This window comes from Piliocolobus tephrosceles, chromosome 8 (genome assembly GCF_002776525.5).
Source record: "Piliocolobus tephrosceles isolate RC106 chromosome 8, ASM277652v3, whole genome shotgun sequence".
Lineage (NCBI taxonomy): Eukaryota > Metazoa > Chordata > Mammalia > Primates > Cercopithecidae > Piliocolobus > Piliocolobus tephrosceles.
This window is the reverse complement of record NC_045441.1, coordinates 113,086,838-113,106,738: the sequence shown is the minus strand read 5'-3', so window position 1 is coordinate 113,106,738 and position 19,901 is coordinate 113,086,838. Positions and strand designations below refer to the sequence as shown.

Sequence of the window (19,901 nt, the reverse complement as noted above, 5' to 3'; positions counted from 1 at the left end):
GTCCAAAATTATTCAAGTTAAAATAAGCTACAACAAAACCTGAATGCTTTTCATGATCCGTTTTTAACTTGAGAAGATTTTTTTTTTTTTACAAATTAAAATTTTGAAGACTCCATTACAATAAGTGTGGCAGTTTCTTTGGTTTTAGTTTCTTTTACTTGCTATTAAAATTCAGTGAAATAAAAATCAATAATCTTTTCTTATTTAGAAAAAGTTAAATGATTATCTATGTGTAATAGGATTGCAGTGTTTCCTAATTTTTTCTATGTATTTATGTATATTTTCTCTTTTTCTTTCATCTACCTTGAATCTTCTTATGCCCTGATTATTTTGAAGGCACTGTAAGGTTAAACAGTGGCCTGATATGTATCCTGTCTTTGAGGTATTCATTGACTGTTGGACAAAATTGGCTATGCCTCTCATTCTTTTCTTATTTTCTTCATCTTCAAGATGTTAATATTATTATTAATATTGCCCGCTTTATTTAGAGTTCATTGAATATCAAAACCCTGACATAATAATTAAGGATAAAAGCAGTCATTTTTTTTTTCTCTTATAAAGTCTTAATACCAACTTTACTCATTGTAAAAACATGTCATGCCTGGGTACAAGAATCTAATTACTCAAAGTACAGCCTTACTGGAGCAGGACACCAATAAAATAGGAAAACTTATCAAATAGCCCACAATTTAGTTTACTATATTTCACTGCCCCTTAAACTTTTACTTCTCCCCAAAAATGAATGAATAATGAATGAATGCACCAGCAAATGAATCAAAATAGGAGTTCAAGTGTGATCTGCCTATCAAAACTCTATATGTATGCCAGCATGAAATATATGTGGATGTGCAATATTTGGAAGGCCTCAGACTGGGAAATGTCTTCCCTGAACCAAGGGGAGAAATAGCATTGGGGACATTATAGTATCTTTTGAGTCTTTATGATAGAAGATGATCTGGATTACAACCAGATCAGTTAAGTGACCACGTGAACTACATGCATTGAAAACTGATGAACTACTTAGATACAGTACTTAGATACAGACCAACAAGCATCACATAAAAGGATTTCTCATATAAATTCTATTTTATGGGAGTCTAATACAATTTATCTTCTGATATTGATGATTGCTAAATGAATTTCCAAGGGTGCTGGTGATACTTGGGTAAAGTTGAACCCCTACAGCATTCATATAGATTCGCTTTCACCCACATAACTTAGCATCCTGTGATCACTTATAATATTTAGGGATCCCCAATTACTGGAGCGTAAACAGCAATTTGCTTTTGCATTTGCTATTCCCTATTCCGAGAATGTATTTCCCAGGACATATTTGTGACTGCTCCTGCCTTCAAGACATCTCATCAGAGAGGCTTTGACTCTCTTATATTTCCAGTGTTCCCTCAAACTCCCTAATCCTTTTACCCCTCATTATTATTCTCCAGAGCACTTGCAACCACCAAATATATGTGTGTTTGTTAGTGTATTGGGTTAAAAAAAAAATTTTTTTGAGACAGAGTCTCACTTTGTCACTCAGACTAGAGTGCAGTCACACAATCATAGTTTCCCACAGCTTTGAACTCCTGGGCTCAATGATCCTCCCACTTCAGCCTGCAAAGTAGCTGGGACTACAGTCTACACCACCACACTCAGCTATTTTTTACATTTTTTGTAGAAATGGGATATTGCTATGTTGTCCAGACTTGTTTATTGCTTATTTATCATTGTTCATTTTCCCACAAGTATTTAAACTCCCCAAGAGCAGGTATATTCACTTTCTTTTCCCTATTGCCTTGCATGAGGTAAACACCCAGTAAATAATTGCTGTATCAATGAATGGCATCAATGACTACCTTTTTTATTTTTATTTTTTACTTTAAAGTCAATACATATTTTGGGAGAGGCTTGAGGTTGAAAAAAATCAACACTTGCTACTGTTTAGTATTTCAGGGAAAAATTGGCATTGTAGTAAGGGCTAAAAAATTTTTTAGCAGAATCACAGGAAAAGCCATACTGAGAAAAACTAATAAATTGAAGTTAACAGTAGGAACCTTATTCATCTCTCTTAGGAGATCTGAAGAGTGATCCTGACAAGATGGTCCATGCCAGCCATAATAGCAGTGACACACAAATCCATTCTTCATGTCTCTTACTGTCTTCTGTTTATTGTGTTCAGAAATGATGAATCTGAAACTCTTGTTTAGAACATATTTCTTACCACTGCTTTCAGGCATATGCAGATAGAAGGAGGACTCAGGTATTTTTCGAATACATCTTCCATGATTGTTACATAGACTCTGACTGCAGAGCTTGGCTGCAGAGGTCACATTCACAGCATAACGGCCCAAAGGCCCTCGGATAGATTGTTGCATAGATAAGCAGTTCTCCTGTAGGAAAAACAGAAATCGACTTAAAGCACTCTCAAAGTGTGATTCCATTATCCAGGCAGTATTAATGCCTGAAGTTTTGTATTTGGTAAGGCTGAAGAGGAAGAGCATTTCTGTGGATTAACTATTTAAAGGAGGGACTAAGCCTTTATAGGGTCATTTGAGTATGAGCCATGCCTTTAATTGGGAAGACTATGAACCAACCAAATTCATATCATTTCCAGGTGAAGATGATCTCACAATGTCCCAGTAGAGACTGGTTCTTGATGTAAAGATATATTTGTAGTAATACTTTTAAAAGATATCATTAATATGGGAATGGCTTGTTAAAATTTAACTTTACTTGTGAAACATTTTCAATGCTGATACTCAATATATTTTAACATTAGGTCAGATTTTTCAAAAACTACCAAGTCATCCTATTCTTCTCTCTACCTCTGATGAGATAACAATTCTCCTAAAGTTGATGAGTTCTCATCCACATTTTTATAACTTTACTAGGGTTGTGTGTGTGTGTGTGTGTGTGTGTGTGTGTGTGTGTGTAATTATGAACAAGAGGGGGTATTATTTTGTGCTTTTTAATCATTTACATACATATATCATGTAGGATATTTTTGCAACTCACTTTTTGAACTTAACATTTTCCATTTTTTATGTTGATACATGTAGCATTTTTTCATTTTAATTGCTGTTCAGTATTTCATAATATAAATATAACATACTTTACTTGTCCATCAGTCAGTTTTTAGGAGGTAGAATACAAAAGATCATTATTTACACGAAATGCTAGTATTACTTGTACATTGTATATAGGGTCCAATGATAGTAGGTAAGAATGTTTCCCACAAGTCTACCACTGGGTGTTTCATTGATGTGTCCATAGCATTGGGCTTTAACTTTAGGACACTTTCTGTACATTAATGATCATATTGTGCAGTTAGGATGGGCAAACCTAATTGAAATGAGATTATCAGCTAACCCAGAAGAGCCTGGCTGAAATCTTGATAAACGTCTGCCTTGATGCACACAGGTAGGACCATGGAAAAATTCTAGTAAATTAATTAGTAACATAAATTGAGTTTTCTATTAGCATTTAATTATTTATTTTATCAATATTTAAACTAATGCATAATTAAAAACCAATTAAGCTTAGAACAGTGGGATATTTTCTCAGTGAGAGGAGGCCCCAGAACTGTGACTCCATCTGGTAAAGATTTGGGACATTCAAATTGAAAGTCATAAGGCAGAATAAAGCTCTTAATTGACAGGTAGTTGAACAAGGCCAGCACTTTGGCAATAGTAAATTCTGAATATCATGTAAGCAATGTTATTTGTCACAGACACATTCAATCTGGGGCAGTCTCATACTATATTTAGAAACACACACTGTTTTTAGTCAGGACAAGACTCTTTGTCTGAGGCATCTGAGGAGGTTTCTAAGAAAGACACAGTAAAACAAAACAGGTAAACAATTGAAGCAAAGGAAAGAAGGGAAAAGGACGGCTGGGAAGGAAAAAAGAGGAAGGACAAAAAAGCAACCAAGAAAGACAAAGGTCGGGAGGAGTCAAATGAAGACAACATAGAACACTGGCAAATATAATCAACTTCAACTTGGGCATTCCCTGTTCTGTCACAGCCGTCCTCCTTGAAATACCTTCTTCACTTAGCTTCCAGAACATCACATCCCTGTTTTGTCCCCAACCTCACTAGATGTTCCTTCTCAGTCTTCTTTACTGACTCCTGTTCATCTTTCCTACATTTAATACTGGAGTGCCCCGGCTTAAATCTTAGACCTCTTCTCTTCTATAGCTGTACTATTTCACTGAATAAACTCATCCCATCTCATTATTTTAAATACAGTCCCCAAATGTGTATCGCCCAGACCTTATCCCTGAATTGATTATATACCAACCTATTTACTTGACATCTCTACCTGGATGTCTTACAAGCATTTCAAACTTAACGTACTCCAACATAATCTACTGACCCTCTTCCCAAAGTTCCCCATCTCAGCATAAGCCAACTTCCTCTTTCCAGTGCCTCAGGAGCAACACCTTGGAGTTATTCATCACTCCTTTCCCCCCTTACAGTTAATCCATCAGCAAGTCCTTTTCAGTCTACCTTCAAAATATATCTAGAATTCAACCCTTGCCACCATTCTGTTTCAGGTCACTAATAGCTCTCACCCGGATGATTGCCTCCCATCTAGTCTCACACAATCTGTTCTAAATACAGTAAGCATACATATGTTTCTCTCTATAATTAAGTAAAATAGGAATCAACAATAAAAGTAGACACAAAAATCCTAGTTTTTTACAGATTAAAAATACCCTCCCAAGTAGCAATTTGGTCCAAAAGGAAATTTTTTAAATTACAATTTCAAATTAATTAGAAAAATAAAAACAACTGGAATACTACATGTTAAAATGTGTTAATACATCCAAAGTAATTTTCAATGTCAATGCCTAGTCATAAGTGCATTTGTTTACTGGGCGATCCAATTATCAAAGCAGAAACAAGGCATTTTGGCATTGGCTTTCACCTGGACTCCCAGTCAGCTACACAGCAGGGTGCACTAGTAGCTGATGGGGTGCTGAGTGGCACGCTTTCCACTTAAGCTTTTTTCTATGCTTCCTGTTCCCCCAACTCTCTGCATCTTCTCAGTCACTTTTCCACTCTTAGAAGCTCCACCTTAGTGGCTACCTGCTTCATTGAATCAGTGCATTTCCTATCTCTGTCTCATTATCAGAAGCTGGTCACCAATTTCCTAGAACCCAGCAAGTGATATTCTACCTATTATGGCAAACTTTCTTGACTTTCAGTGTATCTGGAGCATTCACTAAATTTCTAAAATTAGCTTCTAATTTTAAATCTTTATCCAAAGAAATGTGCACCTTTTTGTGGAAGTTTATCTTCTACTCTGTCTTTCGATCTGAATGAAATGTCCTAACATTTTAAAGCATGCTAATACTAGATGCAAAAATAACACTTTTCATTGCAACAGCTTTGATTATTTAACATAGAGGAATAAAATAATAAATTAAACAACCATTCAATTCAAGAAGTTAGAAAAATAATTTTTTAGAAAGCAATCTCATGAAAAGAAATAATAAAGTTAAAAGTATAAATTTATGAATTAGAAAATTGAATTGATAAAGAGTAGGTCTTCAAAAAAAGAAAACCAAACATTCATATCTGACAAGCCTAACTAATCAAAAAAGGAAGAGTCATGATTGATTGATTGATTAAGTGGTTGAACTCAGTCTCCAATTCATTGATAATGCATAGCTTGAAGCATCTACCCATTGTTTCACCCTTTGTGAAATGGTTGGTTCTTGAGGCATAGTCAGCCCTCATCAAAAAACTATTACATGTGATTATATCCACCCTAAACAAAGATACTCCCAGATTACCACCCAGAAACCAAGGACAAAGGCTAGATCTCTCTTTGGGAAAAGCCAGATTCTTTATAACCCATTATCTCTCCATCTCACTACCTCCTCTTCTATTTTACTATGAAAGTTTTGATTATATCAACCTTAATTATTGCTTCTAGAGTTGGATTTATCAGCCTTTTGGATGTGATTCCATGACTATTTCAGCTGCTCTAAGGAAAGATGATCTGTATTTAAAGATTTATATCAGGAATCTAAAAGAAAATTTCGTCTATGTGACAGCTTGGATTCAATCAGACCATCCCAAATACATGCTTTGATCAGGGGAAACCTGTTAAACCATTTATATGTAATGTGGTCAAAAAAAGACAGGAACTTTACATATAATTTATAAAAATGTGATATACCACATAAACAGAATGAAAAATAAAAATCGGCCGGGCGCGGTGGCTCAAGCCTGTAATCCCAGCACTTTGGGAGGCCGAGACGGGTGGATCATGAGGTCAGGAGATCGAGACCATCCTGGCCTACACGGTGAAACCCCGTCTCTATTAAAAAATACAAAAAACTAGCCGGGCGAGATGGCGGGCACCTTTAGTCCCAGCTACTCGGGAGGCTGAGGCAGGAGAATGGCGTAAACCAGGGAGGCGGAGCTTGCAGTGAGCCGAGATCGCGCCACTGCACTTCCGCCTGGGCGACAGAGCGAGACTCCGTCTCAAAAGAAAAAAAAAAAAAAAAAAGAAAAAGAAAAATCATGTGATCATCTTACCAGATGCAGAAAAAGCATTTTTAAAAAATTTAATACCCCTTCACAGTAAAAACTCTTACAACAATCGTTATAGAAAGAATGTATCACAACATATAAAGGCCATATATGACAAGCCCATAGCTAACATCATAGTCAATGAGGAAAAGTTGAAAGCTTTTTCTCTAAGATCAGAAATAACACAAGGATACTCACTCTAATCATTTCTCTTTTATTCATTTTAGTTTAATTATTTTTCTTTAAGAGATGGAGTCTGTCACCCAGGCTGAAGTGCAGTAGAACAATCATAGTTCATTACAGCTTTGAAATCCTGGGTTCAAGTTATTCTCCTGCTGTAAAGCCTCCTGAGAAGCTAGGACTACAAGCACACACCAACACACCTGGCTGGTTTTTCCTTTTTTACTTTTTGTAGAGATAGGGTCTCATTATGTTGCCCAGGCTGGGTTTGAACTCGTGGCCTCAAGTAACCCTCCTGCCTCAGCTTCCCAAAGTACTGGGATTATAGGCATGAGCCATCTCATCCAGCCAACTCTGACCACTTCTATTCAACATAGTACTAGAAGTCCCAGCTAGAGCAATTAGGCAAGAAATAAAAATGAATCTGAATTTAAAATTATCCCTGTTGCAGATGATATAATTCTATACATAGAAAACCCTAAAAACTACAAAAAATGTCGTAAGTAATAAAGAAATTCAGTAAGGTTGCAGTATACAAAATCAACATATACAAATTAATTGAATTTCTATTCATTAATAGTGAGCCATCTGAAAAGGAAACTAAGAAAACAATTCCATTTACAATACCATTAAAAATAATAAAATCCTTAGGAATAAACTTAACCAAAAAAGTGAAAGACTTATACATCGAAAACTACATAATATTGATAAAAGGTGTTAAAGTAGACATAAATAAAAGATAACCTATGTTTATGGACAGAAAAACTTAATATTGTTAAAATGTCCACACTGCCCAAAGTGATCTGCAGGTTCAATGCTATCCCCATCAAAATCCCAATGGCAATTTTTACAGAAATAGAAAACAAAAAACTAAACTTTATATGGAACCACAAAAGACCCAGAAGAGCCAAAGTAACTTTCAGAAAGAACAAAACTGGAGGCTTCACATTTCCTCATTTAAAAATACATTACAATTCTACAATAAATAAAACACTATGTTACTGGTATAAAGGAAGATATACAAGTCACAGGAACAGAATAGAGAGGCCAGAAGTAAATCCACACATATATGATCAACTGATGTTTGACAAGAGTGCCAAGGACACAACAGAGAAAGGATAGTCTCTTCAACAGATGGAGCTGGGAAAACTAGATATCCGTATGCCCAGAAACGAAATTGGATCCCTATCTTACACCACACACAAAAGTCAATTCAAACTGGACTAGAGACTTACTTAACATTAGACCAAATACTCTAAAATGCCTAAAAGAAAACACACAGGGAATGCTTCTTGACACTGGTCTTGGCAATTATTTCTTAGACATGACACCAAAAGGACAGGCAACAAAAACAAACATGGACAAATGGGACGCATCAAACAGAAAAGCTTTTGCACAGCAAAAGAAACAGCAGTGTGAAGAGATAACCTATAGAATAGTAGAAATATTTCCAAACCATATATCTGATAGAAGTCAATATCCAAAATATATAAGGAACTTCTATGACTCAGCAAAAAATCCAAATAACTCAATCAAAAATTAAGCAAAGGACCTGAACAAACATTTCTCCAAAGAAGACATACAAAGGGCGAATATGTATATGAAAAGATGCTCAAAATCATTAATTATCGGGGAAATGTAAATCAAAACAATGAGCTGTCACCTCACACCTGTTAGGATGGGTATAATTTAAAAAATGAAAGATAACAAGTGTTGAAGTTGTAGAGAAATGGGAACCCCCAAAGCCTGATGATGGGAATGTTAAATGGTACAACAGCTATGGAAAACAGTACGGAAATTCCTCAAAAAATTCCAACTGTAACTACTATGTGATTCAGTATATATGCATATACACTTCTGGATATATAAAAGAAGTGAAATTGCAATCTCAAAGAGATGTCTGCATTCCCATGTATATTGCAGCACTATTCACAATAGCCAAGAAATGGAAACAATCCAAGTGTCTGTTGACAGATAAATGAATAAAGATAATTCACTATATACATACAATGAAATATTAGTCAGCCTTTTAAAAGAAGGAAATAATGTCATTTATAACAACCAGATGAACCTGGGGGGGCATTATTCTATGTGAACTAAGGCAGTCACAGGACAAATGCTACATGATTGTACTTACGATGTATCTAAAATAGTAAACTCGTAGAAGCAGAGAATACGGTAATAGTTGTAAGGGGCTGAGGGTGGGAGAAATAGGAAGTTGTTATTTAAAGGTTGCAACATTTCAGTTATGCTAGATAAATAAGTTAGGGATATGCTAGTTCAGTTACGCTAGATAAATAAGTTCGAGAGATCTCCTGTACGACGTAGTGTCTATAGTTAACAATGTATTAAGCAATCCAAAATTTAAGAGAGTAGATTTCATATTAAGTGTTCTTATAAGAAAAGAACAGAATAGATTGTTAATTTTTTTTTTTTTTTTTTTGACATGGAGTTTCACTCTTGTTGCCCAAGCTGGGGATGCAATGGTGTGATCTCGGCTCACGGCAACCTCTGCCTCCCTGGTTCAAGCGATTGTCCTGCCTCAGCCTCCTGAGTAGCTGGGATTACAGGCATGCCCTACTACACCCAGCTAATTTTGTATATTTAATAGAGACAGGGTTTCTCCATGTTGGTCAGGCTAGTTTCAAACTCCCGACCTCAGGTGATCCACCCGCCTCGGCCTCCCAAAGTGCTGGGATTACAGGTGTGGGCCACGGTGAGGGCCAGAACAGAGTAGATTGTTAATAAACCTTTATATACAAATAGATTTTTCTCCCATATGCATTTCTATAATAGGTAATCAGCAAAGTAAATAATCATTTTGGGGCTAGGTACAGTGGCTCACGCCTGTAATCCCAAGACTTTAGGAGGCTGAGGTGGGCTGATAGCTTGAGGCCAGGAGTTTGAGACCAGCCTGGCCAACACAACGAAACCCTGTCTCTAATAAAAATACAAAAAATAAGCCAGGCATGGTGGCACATGCCTGTAGTCCCAGCTAGTCAAGAGGCTGAGTCACGAGAATCCCTTGTACCTGGGAGACAGGGGTTGCAGTGAGCCGAGATTGCGCGACTGCACTCCAGCCTGGATGACAGAGTGAGACTGCCTTACCAAAAAAAAAAAAAAAAAAAGGAAGAAAGAATTATTTATCATTTTTGGAGCATCTGCCCTCCTTAGTGCAAATGAAATAATTTTTCATTTTTAAAATTTATTATTTTTTGTTTGTCACATATGCATTATGCCACGTAATCTACCAAAATCCTGCAGAGGAGGTTTTATTTCAGTCTAGTTTTTTAGTTGGAGAAGCTGAGACTCAGAAATGTTAATTAACATGCTCAAAATTACACCCCTAGGACATAAACATCAGTTTCTCACTTAGCTGTCTGATTAGAATGATTGCGCTCTTTCTACCCTTCTACTAACAATGGCTGGTATGGAGTTGGTGCTCAATGTTAGACCCTGTCCTTTTTGAATTTCACTAAGGTCAAGCAAGCAGATAATCAGCAACCATTTGACTCTGATGCGAAAAAAAAAATTTTTTTAAACCAATCTCAAAAGTGTATTCAAGTTGCTCACAGAGAAATCATTGCTTACCTTTGAAGCAGAATATTCATATCCTCCCCACAATATTACTCCCGCTGCCCCCAATGCAGCACTTTCGCCAATTGTATGCACTAAGTCCTCCTAGAAAAGAGAGGTATCAGGAGTAGTTTCCACCAAGTCAAATTTTGTCACTGATAATGCAATAATAAGACTCAACCCCTCAACTGTGGTAAGGAACACATTAATAATGATATCTTTGTTTCTAAAACAAAGGACTATACCACAGGGTAAATACTGCATGATCTCAGATAGAATCTGAAAAAGTTGATCTCACGGAAGTAGAGAGTAGAATGGTGATTACCTGAGGCTGAGGTGGTTAGGAGGGAGAGGGGATTGAGGAGATGTTGGTTAAATAACATATAATTACAATTAGATAGGAGGAATAAGTTCAAGAAATCTATTGTATAGCATGGTGTCTATAGGTAAGGACAATATATTGTATTCTTGAAAAATGCTAAGAGAGTGGATATTAAGTGTTCTTAAAAATAGCTGTGAGGTCATGAATTTGTTAATTAGCTAGATTTAACCATTCTACAATGTATATGTACCTCAAAACATTATGTTGTATATGATAAATACACACTACAATTGTATATGTTGATTAAAATATAAATTTTAATACACAGAAAAAAAGCATTTCTTTTAAATAAAGCTATTATACAAAAAAATAAAACAAAAGACTATAGCAGAATTGGAAAAGGTGATACTGCCTTGGATTCTTACATTTACTTGAGAAATATTTGCAATGTTCCAGGCAATATTCTAAACACTAAGAATATAAAAATGAAATAGATTTCAATTCCTGTTCTTGAAGGAATGCTTTTTAGTCTAATGGTTGAGACAGACATATAAACAAGTGACTATAATATAATAAGATAATTTTTATAGTAGTAGTACTCACAAGGCATATATAAATTAGAAGTGCTTAATACTTCATGGAAGAGTCTGGGAAGGCTTCCTTGAACAGGTTAAATTTCAGATGACTCTTGGGAATGAGAATCAGTAGACTCTTGAGAATGAGTATGAATTCACAAGACAGTCTAGAGAGAGCAGAGTTTTATATCCACAAGGAAGAATAAGAGCAGAGACTCAGATCCAGGCAAAATCACAGTTCATCCAGAGAACTCCCAGCACTTCCTTGTGGTAAAGCGTACAGAATTTCGTAAGAACATATGAATTTCTATTTATAAACAGAATCCAAATACAAATATAAAAATGCTGTTTTAAAGTGTTAAGACAACTGGCCAGGCGCAGTGGCTCACGCCTGTAATCTCAGCACTTTGGGAGCCCAAGGCAGACAGATCACTTGAGGTGAGTAGTTCGAGACCAGGCTGGCCAACATGGTGAAACCCTATCTCTACTAAAAATAAAAAAATAGCCAGTCATGGTGGTGCCTGCCTGTAATCCCAGCTACTTGGGAGGCTGAGGCAGGAGAGTCTCTTGAATTCAGGAGGCAGAGGCTGCAGTGAGCCAAGATCCTGCCACTGAACTCCAGCCTGGGTGACAGGGTGAGACTCCATCTCAAATAAATAAATAAATGCAAATGCAAAAATTTAGTGCTGGAAAGACACAAATTTGCAACTTTGATTCTTTTTTCTTTTTGCGTATAAAGAATGCATTGGAGGCCAGGCATGGTGGGTAATCCCAACACTTTGGGAGGCTGAGGTGGGTGGATCACCTGAGGTCAGGAGTTCGAGACCAGCCTGATTAACATCGTGAAACCCCATCTCTACTAAAAATACAAAAATTAGCCAGCGTGGTGGCACATGCCTATAATCCCATCTACTTGGGAGGCTGAGGCAGGAGAATCACTTGAACCAGGGAGGCGGAGTTTGCAGTGAGCCGAGATCGCACCATTGCACTCCAGCCTGAGCGACAGAGCAAGACTCCATCTCAAAAAAAAGAAAGGAATGCATTGGAGGGGAAAGTCAAGATAGTACAGGCAGGAACACCAATTAGGAGGTGATAGAAATTGTTCAGTAAGAAATGATGATGCCTCAACAAAGGCAGTGTCAGTCCTTGTAAAGCAGAGGGAACAGATTGAAGAGTTATTTGGAAATAAAGATGGGTAAGTTTTAGTTACCTATTGGATAATGGAAAGAGGAGAAGGGAGGCAGCCAAGTGACTTTCAAATTGGGTGACTATGTAGATTACAGTTCACCAAGATAAGAAACTGAGGATGTTATGCTAATGAATATAGGCCAAGAGCAAAGAAGTAGGAAATAGGGAGAGATGGGAGATAAAGGGGATGACAGATGGAGCAATCTGCATTCTTTTCTCCCCTGCAAGATATGGAGAGTCAGAGATCCAGTGCAAAGGTGGAGTGCTCACAGACTGCAATGAGTAAATTGTCACGCCACCGTAAGCTTTCCTGCATGGTAGAAAGGTTTCAGCAATACTGGTATGTATGTTCTGCAATTTGTCTAAGTAATACAACAAGAAATGAAATCATTCTTCCATTGTACTGACTAGTATCACATTCCTTAAACCTAAATGTAGTCACTTATTTTAATTGAGACACTCCTGAAGGCAAATACCAACCAGAACTGGTTTTTAAAAAATGCATTGGAAAGTTATGTTACTTAGACCAAAGGTGAGAAAAACCCATACTGTTTTTTGATATGTGATACATGGAAGGCAACAGGAAAACATTAAAACAATTCAATATAATGCTCAGGTGATTCTATATATTTTGGTGAGTAAAGAATGCAGTCTATTGATTTCTAAAGTAGAGCTCAGAGGTGATACATAACCTATAATTTACTTTTAAAAGTCTAATGTACCCACAAAAATTGAAGATAAAAAGATTAAAAAGCCTAATAGCACAAAAAATAGGAAAGCAATGAAAAGCTTTTATGAAAATGTGGCTCATCTCATTCTCCCGTTTTCTCTCAAGGTGAACTCTTTGACTGCATGAATTATTATTATTTTCTACTGTTATTACTAATAACATGTAATTCCTGACACAATGTAGGCACTCAAGAATTTCTGAATGAATAAATGTAACTCAGGTTTTTTCTGAAAAGGATTTAAGAAAGTAAAACGATTTGAGAAAGCTGGCATCACTTGAGGAATATCTTAGCAAGAAGACTTTGGTAGGCATGACTGATATCCTAAAATACCTGGACAACTGGCTTTTGAAAGAAGGATTTGATGTATTCTACGTTGCACCAGAAGGTAGAATTAGAACTAGTGGTATGAAATTAGTAGGAGGCAAAGTAGATTAAATATACTCAAAAACTTTCTAGGAATTAATATTTCCCCCAGACGGCAGTTTTCCTTCTAATGTAAGAAGTGCCCCCATCAAAAAGTGTTAAAGTAGAGGCAGGATGAGAAAGGGTTTTTATTTGGGTAGGAGATGGGTTAAGCGCCCATGAGATTCTTCCAATTTTTTGTCATAATGCTATGATTCTTTTCCTTCTAAACTTATTGAATGATACTGAGTAATCCTGCAAGGTCAAGTCTAATTAATAATATTTGGATTTTATTCTGAAATATTTAGGAAAGAATTGCTACTGCTTTTCAATGGTTTTAAATGGCCTTATCTCAAACCTAAATGGTCTACGTAAGCTGTGTATTGTCTATACAACAGCTTTGCTTCTGTGTTAGGTACTGCCATAAAGAATTGTTGGCTGTCAGGTGTGGATGGAGATTTGAGGGTTTTCTTATCTAGCCACCCATCCAATGATTGAATGCTTAGGATAATGTCCTATGTGACAATCTAGTTAAAGTTTGAACACTTGCCATGTCTTCAAACTTATTATCTTCTACACAAGCTCATCCCCACATCTATAGGCTTCCAGCTTTGTGTTCAGTCTAAAGACAGTATCTGTCTCCTTATATAAACCAGTTTTAATGCCTTGACAATAACTACTAGATTGCACTGTAGACTCTTAAAGACAAAATCAAGAGAATCTATGTAATTTTTTCAGTTAGCCTAGCTAATTAAAACATACAAATGTAATATAATGAGAAATGTAGCTGGTTAATAATTTACCCCAAGCTCTATGTTGTACGTTTTTGGTTTGGAAAATTGCCTTTTCATATTAAAAAGTTCATTCTAGGCCGGCTGTAGGTGGCTCACGCCTGTAATCCCCGCACTTTGGGAGGCCTAGGTGGGCAGATCACGGGATCAGCAGATGGAGACCATCCTGGCTAATATGGTGAAACCCCGTCTCTACTAAAAATACAAAAAAAAAAATTAGCCGAGCATGGTGGCGGGCGCCTGAAGTCCCAGCTACTCAGGAGGCTGAGGCAGAAGGATGGCTGAATCTAGGAGGCGGAGCTTGCAGTGAGCCGAGATCGCGCCACTGCACTCCAGCCTGGGCGACAGAGCCAGACTCCTTCTTAAAAACAAAATAAAAAATAAGTTAGTTCTAAAATTTCTCTCTGGTTAAAATTACTCTGTTACATTATTTAAATCAAGTTTAACATCTGTTCTGTAGGAAACTCCTGTGAATGCTAAGCTGGTAAGAACCATTATCCAAAAGTGTTAAGTGCACATCTAATTGTCAGTGATATTTTTCAGCACTGAGTTGACATTTGAAGAAATATGCATGCTTAATAAGAGAATAGCATTGTATTGCTAAGGGAAAATAAATATCCTAAAACACTTATATGGAGGTTTTATACAGTTATTCTACAAAATTTCCATTTTTTTAAAAAAATGTGAGTGACTGCTTTTCCTTACCTGTGACAGAGCTTCAGTACTATGCAAATAAAATGGTCTGGAAAAAATAAAAACTGGCAAAACATAGTCATGTCTAGCCATTTCAGCAATCCTCATGGCTTCTGTCACCCGATAATGAACAAATTTCAAAGCATTTAAGCTTGACTTCAGTATTTTATCCAAATATATTGAAGGATAAAGCGCTGCGCTTTTTTCCCACAGCCACAGAAGTTGGTCATTGCGGAGAATTTCATCATTCGGACAATTACCTGTGTACGTCTCTGGATTTATTCTGTAATCATAATTGTAGCAGTCTGGGTAGAGATAAAAGCCCCATAAACATTTTGGTCTCATTTCTAAAGCCAATGTGAGAGTAATGTCCATGACATTTTTTCCAGCATTTTCAAATTCCTCTCGGGCAACTGTTTCCACTTTCATTTCCGACCAGTAAGGATGATGGCTTCTAGTGAAGGCTAAAGAGTGGTTTTTATATATTATTCTGCTGCCCCGATTTCTATCCCATTGGGGTTTCCAACTTTCCCAGTCAATAACAACCAGCCCTTCTGATCTCCACCAAGGGACAGCTTCTCCAATGTCATCAGCAGCTTTCCTAAGATGTTCAGAAAGGTTCACGTTCTGCGGTATTCCTCCATTAAAGGATTTTCCATCTTGAGAGAAGTAAGGGTAATACCCTAATTCATTTGGATAAATTATGGCAATTTTTGACCCACTCTGAGTCTCTAAAGGATTTGATATAATGTTAAATACTTGAAGATTTATATTCACGTTGAAGAAAGGCATACAGTACATTGTGGGGGCTGCCCAGAAAATGCTAAAAGGCTGGCTCTCTATCACCGGAGGCATTGCTGGTTTGAGGGCTGCCTGAGTTAACAGGATAAGGAGTGGCAGCACTCCTAACCACGCCACCCATGGGTTACACATGGCTTGAGGTTTTCAGCATTACAGCAGTCTCCTTAAAAATAATAAGCAAAATATCATACATAATGGAGTCAAATGTCCCTAAGTTTTGTGGTATATAGTGAATAGACCAAATATTTTAAAACATCTTTCAGGTTTATTAATATGTAGGCCAATATAGATATTATAGTCTATATATGGATATTATAGGCCAATGTAGTTTCATCTGAACAAGGGAGGATGAGTGAAGCTTTTTTTTTCACTTGAAATGTGAAAAAAAAATCTAGTCAATAAAAACTATAAAAAGTTTCACACATTCGTCAGCTACGCAAACTCTAGCTGCTAGCCATTGTGGTTTTAATTTCCTACGATTCTGAATACACTAACCCAAACCTTTTTGTACTGACAGGCCTTCGCTGGCTGTAAGAGCAACTAGAAAAGAAAGTCTGAATGGATTGTCATATCTCCTTATTGATTACTGGCAAAGTGACTCCAAGAACATGTCCACTTGAAAATTAACAAATATTGGAATTTTAACTAATATTAAGTAGAACAAAAAGAAATAACTAACTGTACTAACAGTAATACTGTACATGCAATTTAAAATGCACTGGCCTCAAATGTTTGTTTTTAAAACAGAGAGCAGTTACCCTTGGAACCAGCATAGGCTGAAATAAAATAAAAACAAGTAGAAATTTAATTACCCTTTGTTGATTATGGATTTTGGTGCTATCATCTTCTCTTAGGTATATAAACAAGCCTAAAATCCTATTAGTTCTTGAACTCCAGTGGTTTTCCTATAAAGAAACTGGATTGTATATTCAGCAGTTAAACCCTAAATAAATCTTGTCTCTTTAGGCCCCTCTAACTAGTCCGTTGGGACAAAAACTGCCAAAGAATCTTCCCAGAATATAAGGACTATCTAATAGTTGATGCATTCCGGCAAACAAGATCTCATCCTGAAAGCAATATGGCTGCAGTTACATACCAAAATTATCTTATCATATGGATTTTTTTAAATAAAGGAATTTATTTTAAACAGATGTTTCTCTGATATAATTAAACTCAGTTTCTTTTTAAGAGTCATAGATTGTTTCTCATGTAGTTCTTGGTGTCTTCATTTAATGTACTAAATTCAGGAAAGACACCAACCAAAATTGTATGCTAACTCTCACAACATAGCACCCCAAGTTTGTAAAGAAACTTGAGTAAGTCGTAGGCTTTCTGTACACTGAATTTTTAAGTTAACAAATGTGAATGATAATTTACTTTTTTAAATGAACTGGATATTACTGAGACAATCGCCTTCATGTGGAGTGTGTATTATAGCACCAGATGAATCTCTAAGCTATCAGAGATGGTTTCTCTCCCATCACTCTTCTCCAATCATGGGATCTTAATTTGACTCCCATTCATCCACAAAAATATAAAAGCAAATCTTCTTCATTCTTTATTTGTTGTTCAGGGAAAATGTAAGAATATCTACTCTCCATAAATATTATTCTTTACCTCCCTCTGGTCATGACTGCACATTGGGTCTATATGCCTAATAAACTAACACCCTTGGGAAAAAAACCACCTTTTTAAAATGTCATTATCACAATAAATTTTTTAGAGTCAAAGGGCCTAAAAATACAAAATATCGTGCTTTAGTAAAATACAGTTACAAATTTCCTCTTCTAGGAGGTTTTCATTATATTTTCCACGTATATAAATGATACACAATCATCTGTTTTTGTAGCTAGCCTATGGAAAGATTATTTTGGCATGATTTTGGTCCCTAGTCTACATTTTATAACAAACTTCTACTACAGTAACAAACATACGCATTATAATTGTATGCATTTTTAAATATAATGAATTCTTTCTACATGCTACTTACTGAGATTTTATGTTTTTCTAGCCATTTCTATTATTCAAGGTATAAAACTAGATCTACATTTTTCCACTTACAAAATATACATACTAATACATACATATGCATATATACATACATACACTTGAATGTTAATTCAACAAATCTGATATGTTTCAGGCAAGTAGCCAGGTCTAGCGAAGCAGTGGGGAAAGCAATATAATTTTACACATTGTAAAAAGGTATAGATACCAGCCAGACGCAGTGGCTCACGCATGTATTCTCAGCACTTAGGGAGGCCGAGGCAGGCAGATCATGAGGTCAGGAGTTTGAGACCAGCCTGGCCAACATGGTGAAACCCCATCTCTTCTAAAAATACAAAAATTAGCCACGTGTGGTGGTGTGCGCCTGTAATCACAGCTACTCAGGAGGCTGAGGCAGGAGAATCGCTTGAACCTGGCAGGCAGGGGTTGCAGTGAGCTGAGATTGTGCCACTGCACTCCAGCCTGGGTGACAGAGTGAGACTCTTTGTCTCCAACTATATATGACATTCTGGAAAAGAGAAAATATGGAGACAATAAAAAAAAATTAGTGGTTGCCAAGGGTTGGGGAGAAGAACAGATGAATATGTGGAACACAGTGGATTTGGAGAGCAGTGAAACTATTTTGTGTAATACTTTAAAGGTAGATACATACCATTATACATTTGTCCAAAGCCATAGAATGCACAATACGGAGAGTGAACCCTAATGTAAACTATAGACATTGGATAATAAGAACATGTCCATGTATCAGTTATAACAAATGTCCATGTCATCAGCTATAACAAATGTACCACTCTGGTGGGGATGTCAATAGCAGGGAAGGTTGTGATGTCAGGGAGAAGGGCGTATATGACAAGTGTCTCTGCTTTCTGCACAATTTTGCTAGGAACCTAAAAGTGCTCTAAAAAGTAAAGTCTATTTGAATGAAAAACGCTATAGATCCAATTGCATTCACTGCCACTATGTTTGTAATAGAAAATCCTAGAAACAACATCTATGTGACCAAAAAGGAGTTTCTTAAATATACTGTGAACTATATCATGATAATTCCACCAAATACTATAATATGAAGTAACGTGTTTTTTTTTTTTCCAGTTTCTTGTTGTCTTTCAACTTTTTCATTCATTTTGCTATGAAACCCCTCACAAGAAGAAAGTCAGCTTTAAAGAGCCAATTTCAGATTGACACCTGTCAAGTAAACATTTTCTGCTTCTCTTGCAGCCACTGATACCCACACTTCAACCATGCAGGAACCAGAAGCAACCTAGTATTTGGGGAAAAGTACTTGGCAAGGGATAGAGAAGTGAAACACACCTTGTCTTTTCTCCTGGCAGATTTTCTTCCATCAGATTTAATCCAGAAGAATGAAAAAAGAGTTAACTTTTACTAAACTTTGAATTTAACTTTATAAACTTAATTAGTGACCAAAGTGCTAAAATCTGGTTGTTGAGACTAAGGATCTGTAGGTGACATAACTTTGAGGGGTTTGGTCTGCTGTTCAGTTTGATCTGATGACATATGCTTCAATAAACTGGGGTTGTTCAATAAATTGTTAACGGGAGGGACACTTGCTCCCTCCCTGTCCAGTGGGATGTGACAGGTGAAAGAAAACACAACTAGCAGGTAAGAGAGATGCAGAAGAAAAGATCCTAGAGATGGATAGTGGTGATGGCTGCAATGGTATGAATGTACTTAATGCAAGAAAGAATGTTGCAAATGCTGGGTGCAGTGGCTCACACATGTAATACCAGCACTTTAGGAGGCCGAAGGGGGCAGATTGCTGGAGGCCAGGAATTCTAAACCAATCTGGGCAATAAAGCTAAACCTTGTCTCTACAAAAAAAATACAAAAATTAGCCAGGCATGATGGTGCGTGCCTGTAGTCCCAGCTACTCGGGAGGCTGAGGTAGGAAGATCACTTGAGCCCAGGAGGTGGAGGTTGCAGTGAGCCGAGATCATGCCACAGTACTACAGCCTGGACAATGGAGTGAGACCCTGTCGAAAGAAAAGAAAGAAAGAAAGAAAGGAAGGAAGGAAGGAAGGAAGGAAGGAAGGAAGGAAGGAAGGAAGGAAGGAAGGAAGGAAGGAAGG

The 19,901-nt window shown here is 36.8% G+C and overlaps 1 protein-coding gene across 1 annotated transcript; it reads right to left on the bottom strand.

The window, feature by feature from the left end:
• Positions 1–1,946: 1,946 nt before the first annotated feature.
• Positions 1,947–15,936, bottom strand: LOC111550204 (hyaluronidase-4-like). The gene is made up of 3 exons (XM_023223490.1): positions 15,016–15,936; positions 10,317–10,406; positions 1,947–2,387 (listed from the first exon to the last, which is right to left on the bottom strand). Exons 1-3 carry the CDS (start codon positions 15,934–15,936, stop codon positions 1,947–1,949), a joined length of 1,452 nt encoding a protein of 483 aa, XP_023079258.1.
• Between the last annotated feature and the right edge of the window lie 3,965 nt (positions 15,937–19,901).

Coding starts and splice junctions, on each gene's coding strand:
- LOC111550204 (XM_023223490.1), bottom strand. CDS start 15,936: ATGTGTAACCCATGGGTGGCGTGGTTAGGAGTGCTGCCACTCCTTATC. Junction 10,407..15,015: donor GTACTGAAGCTCTGTCACAG/GTAAGGAAAAGC, acceptor TCTCTTTTCTAG/GAGGACTTAGTGCATACAAT. Junction 2,388..10,316: donor ATGAATATTCTGCTTCAAAG/GTAAGCAATGAT, acceptor TTTTTCCTACAG/GAGAACTGCTTATCTATGCA.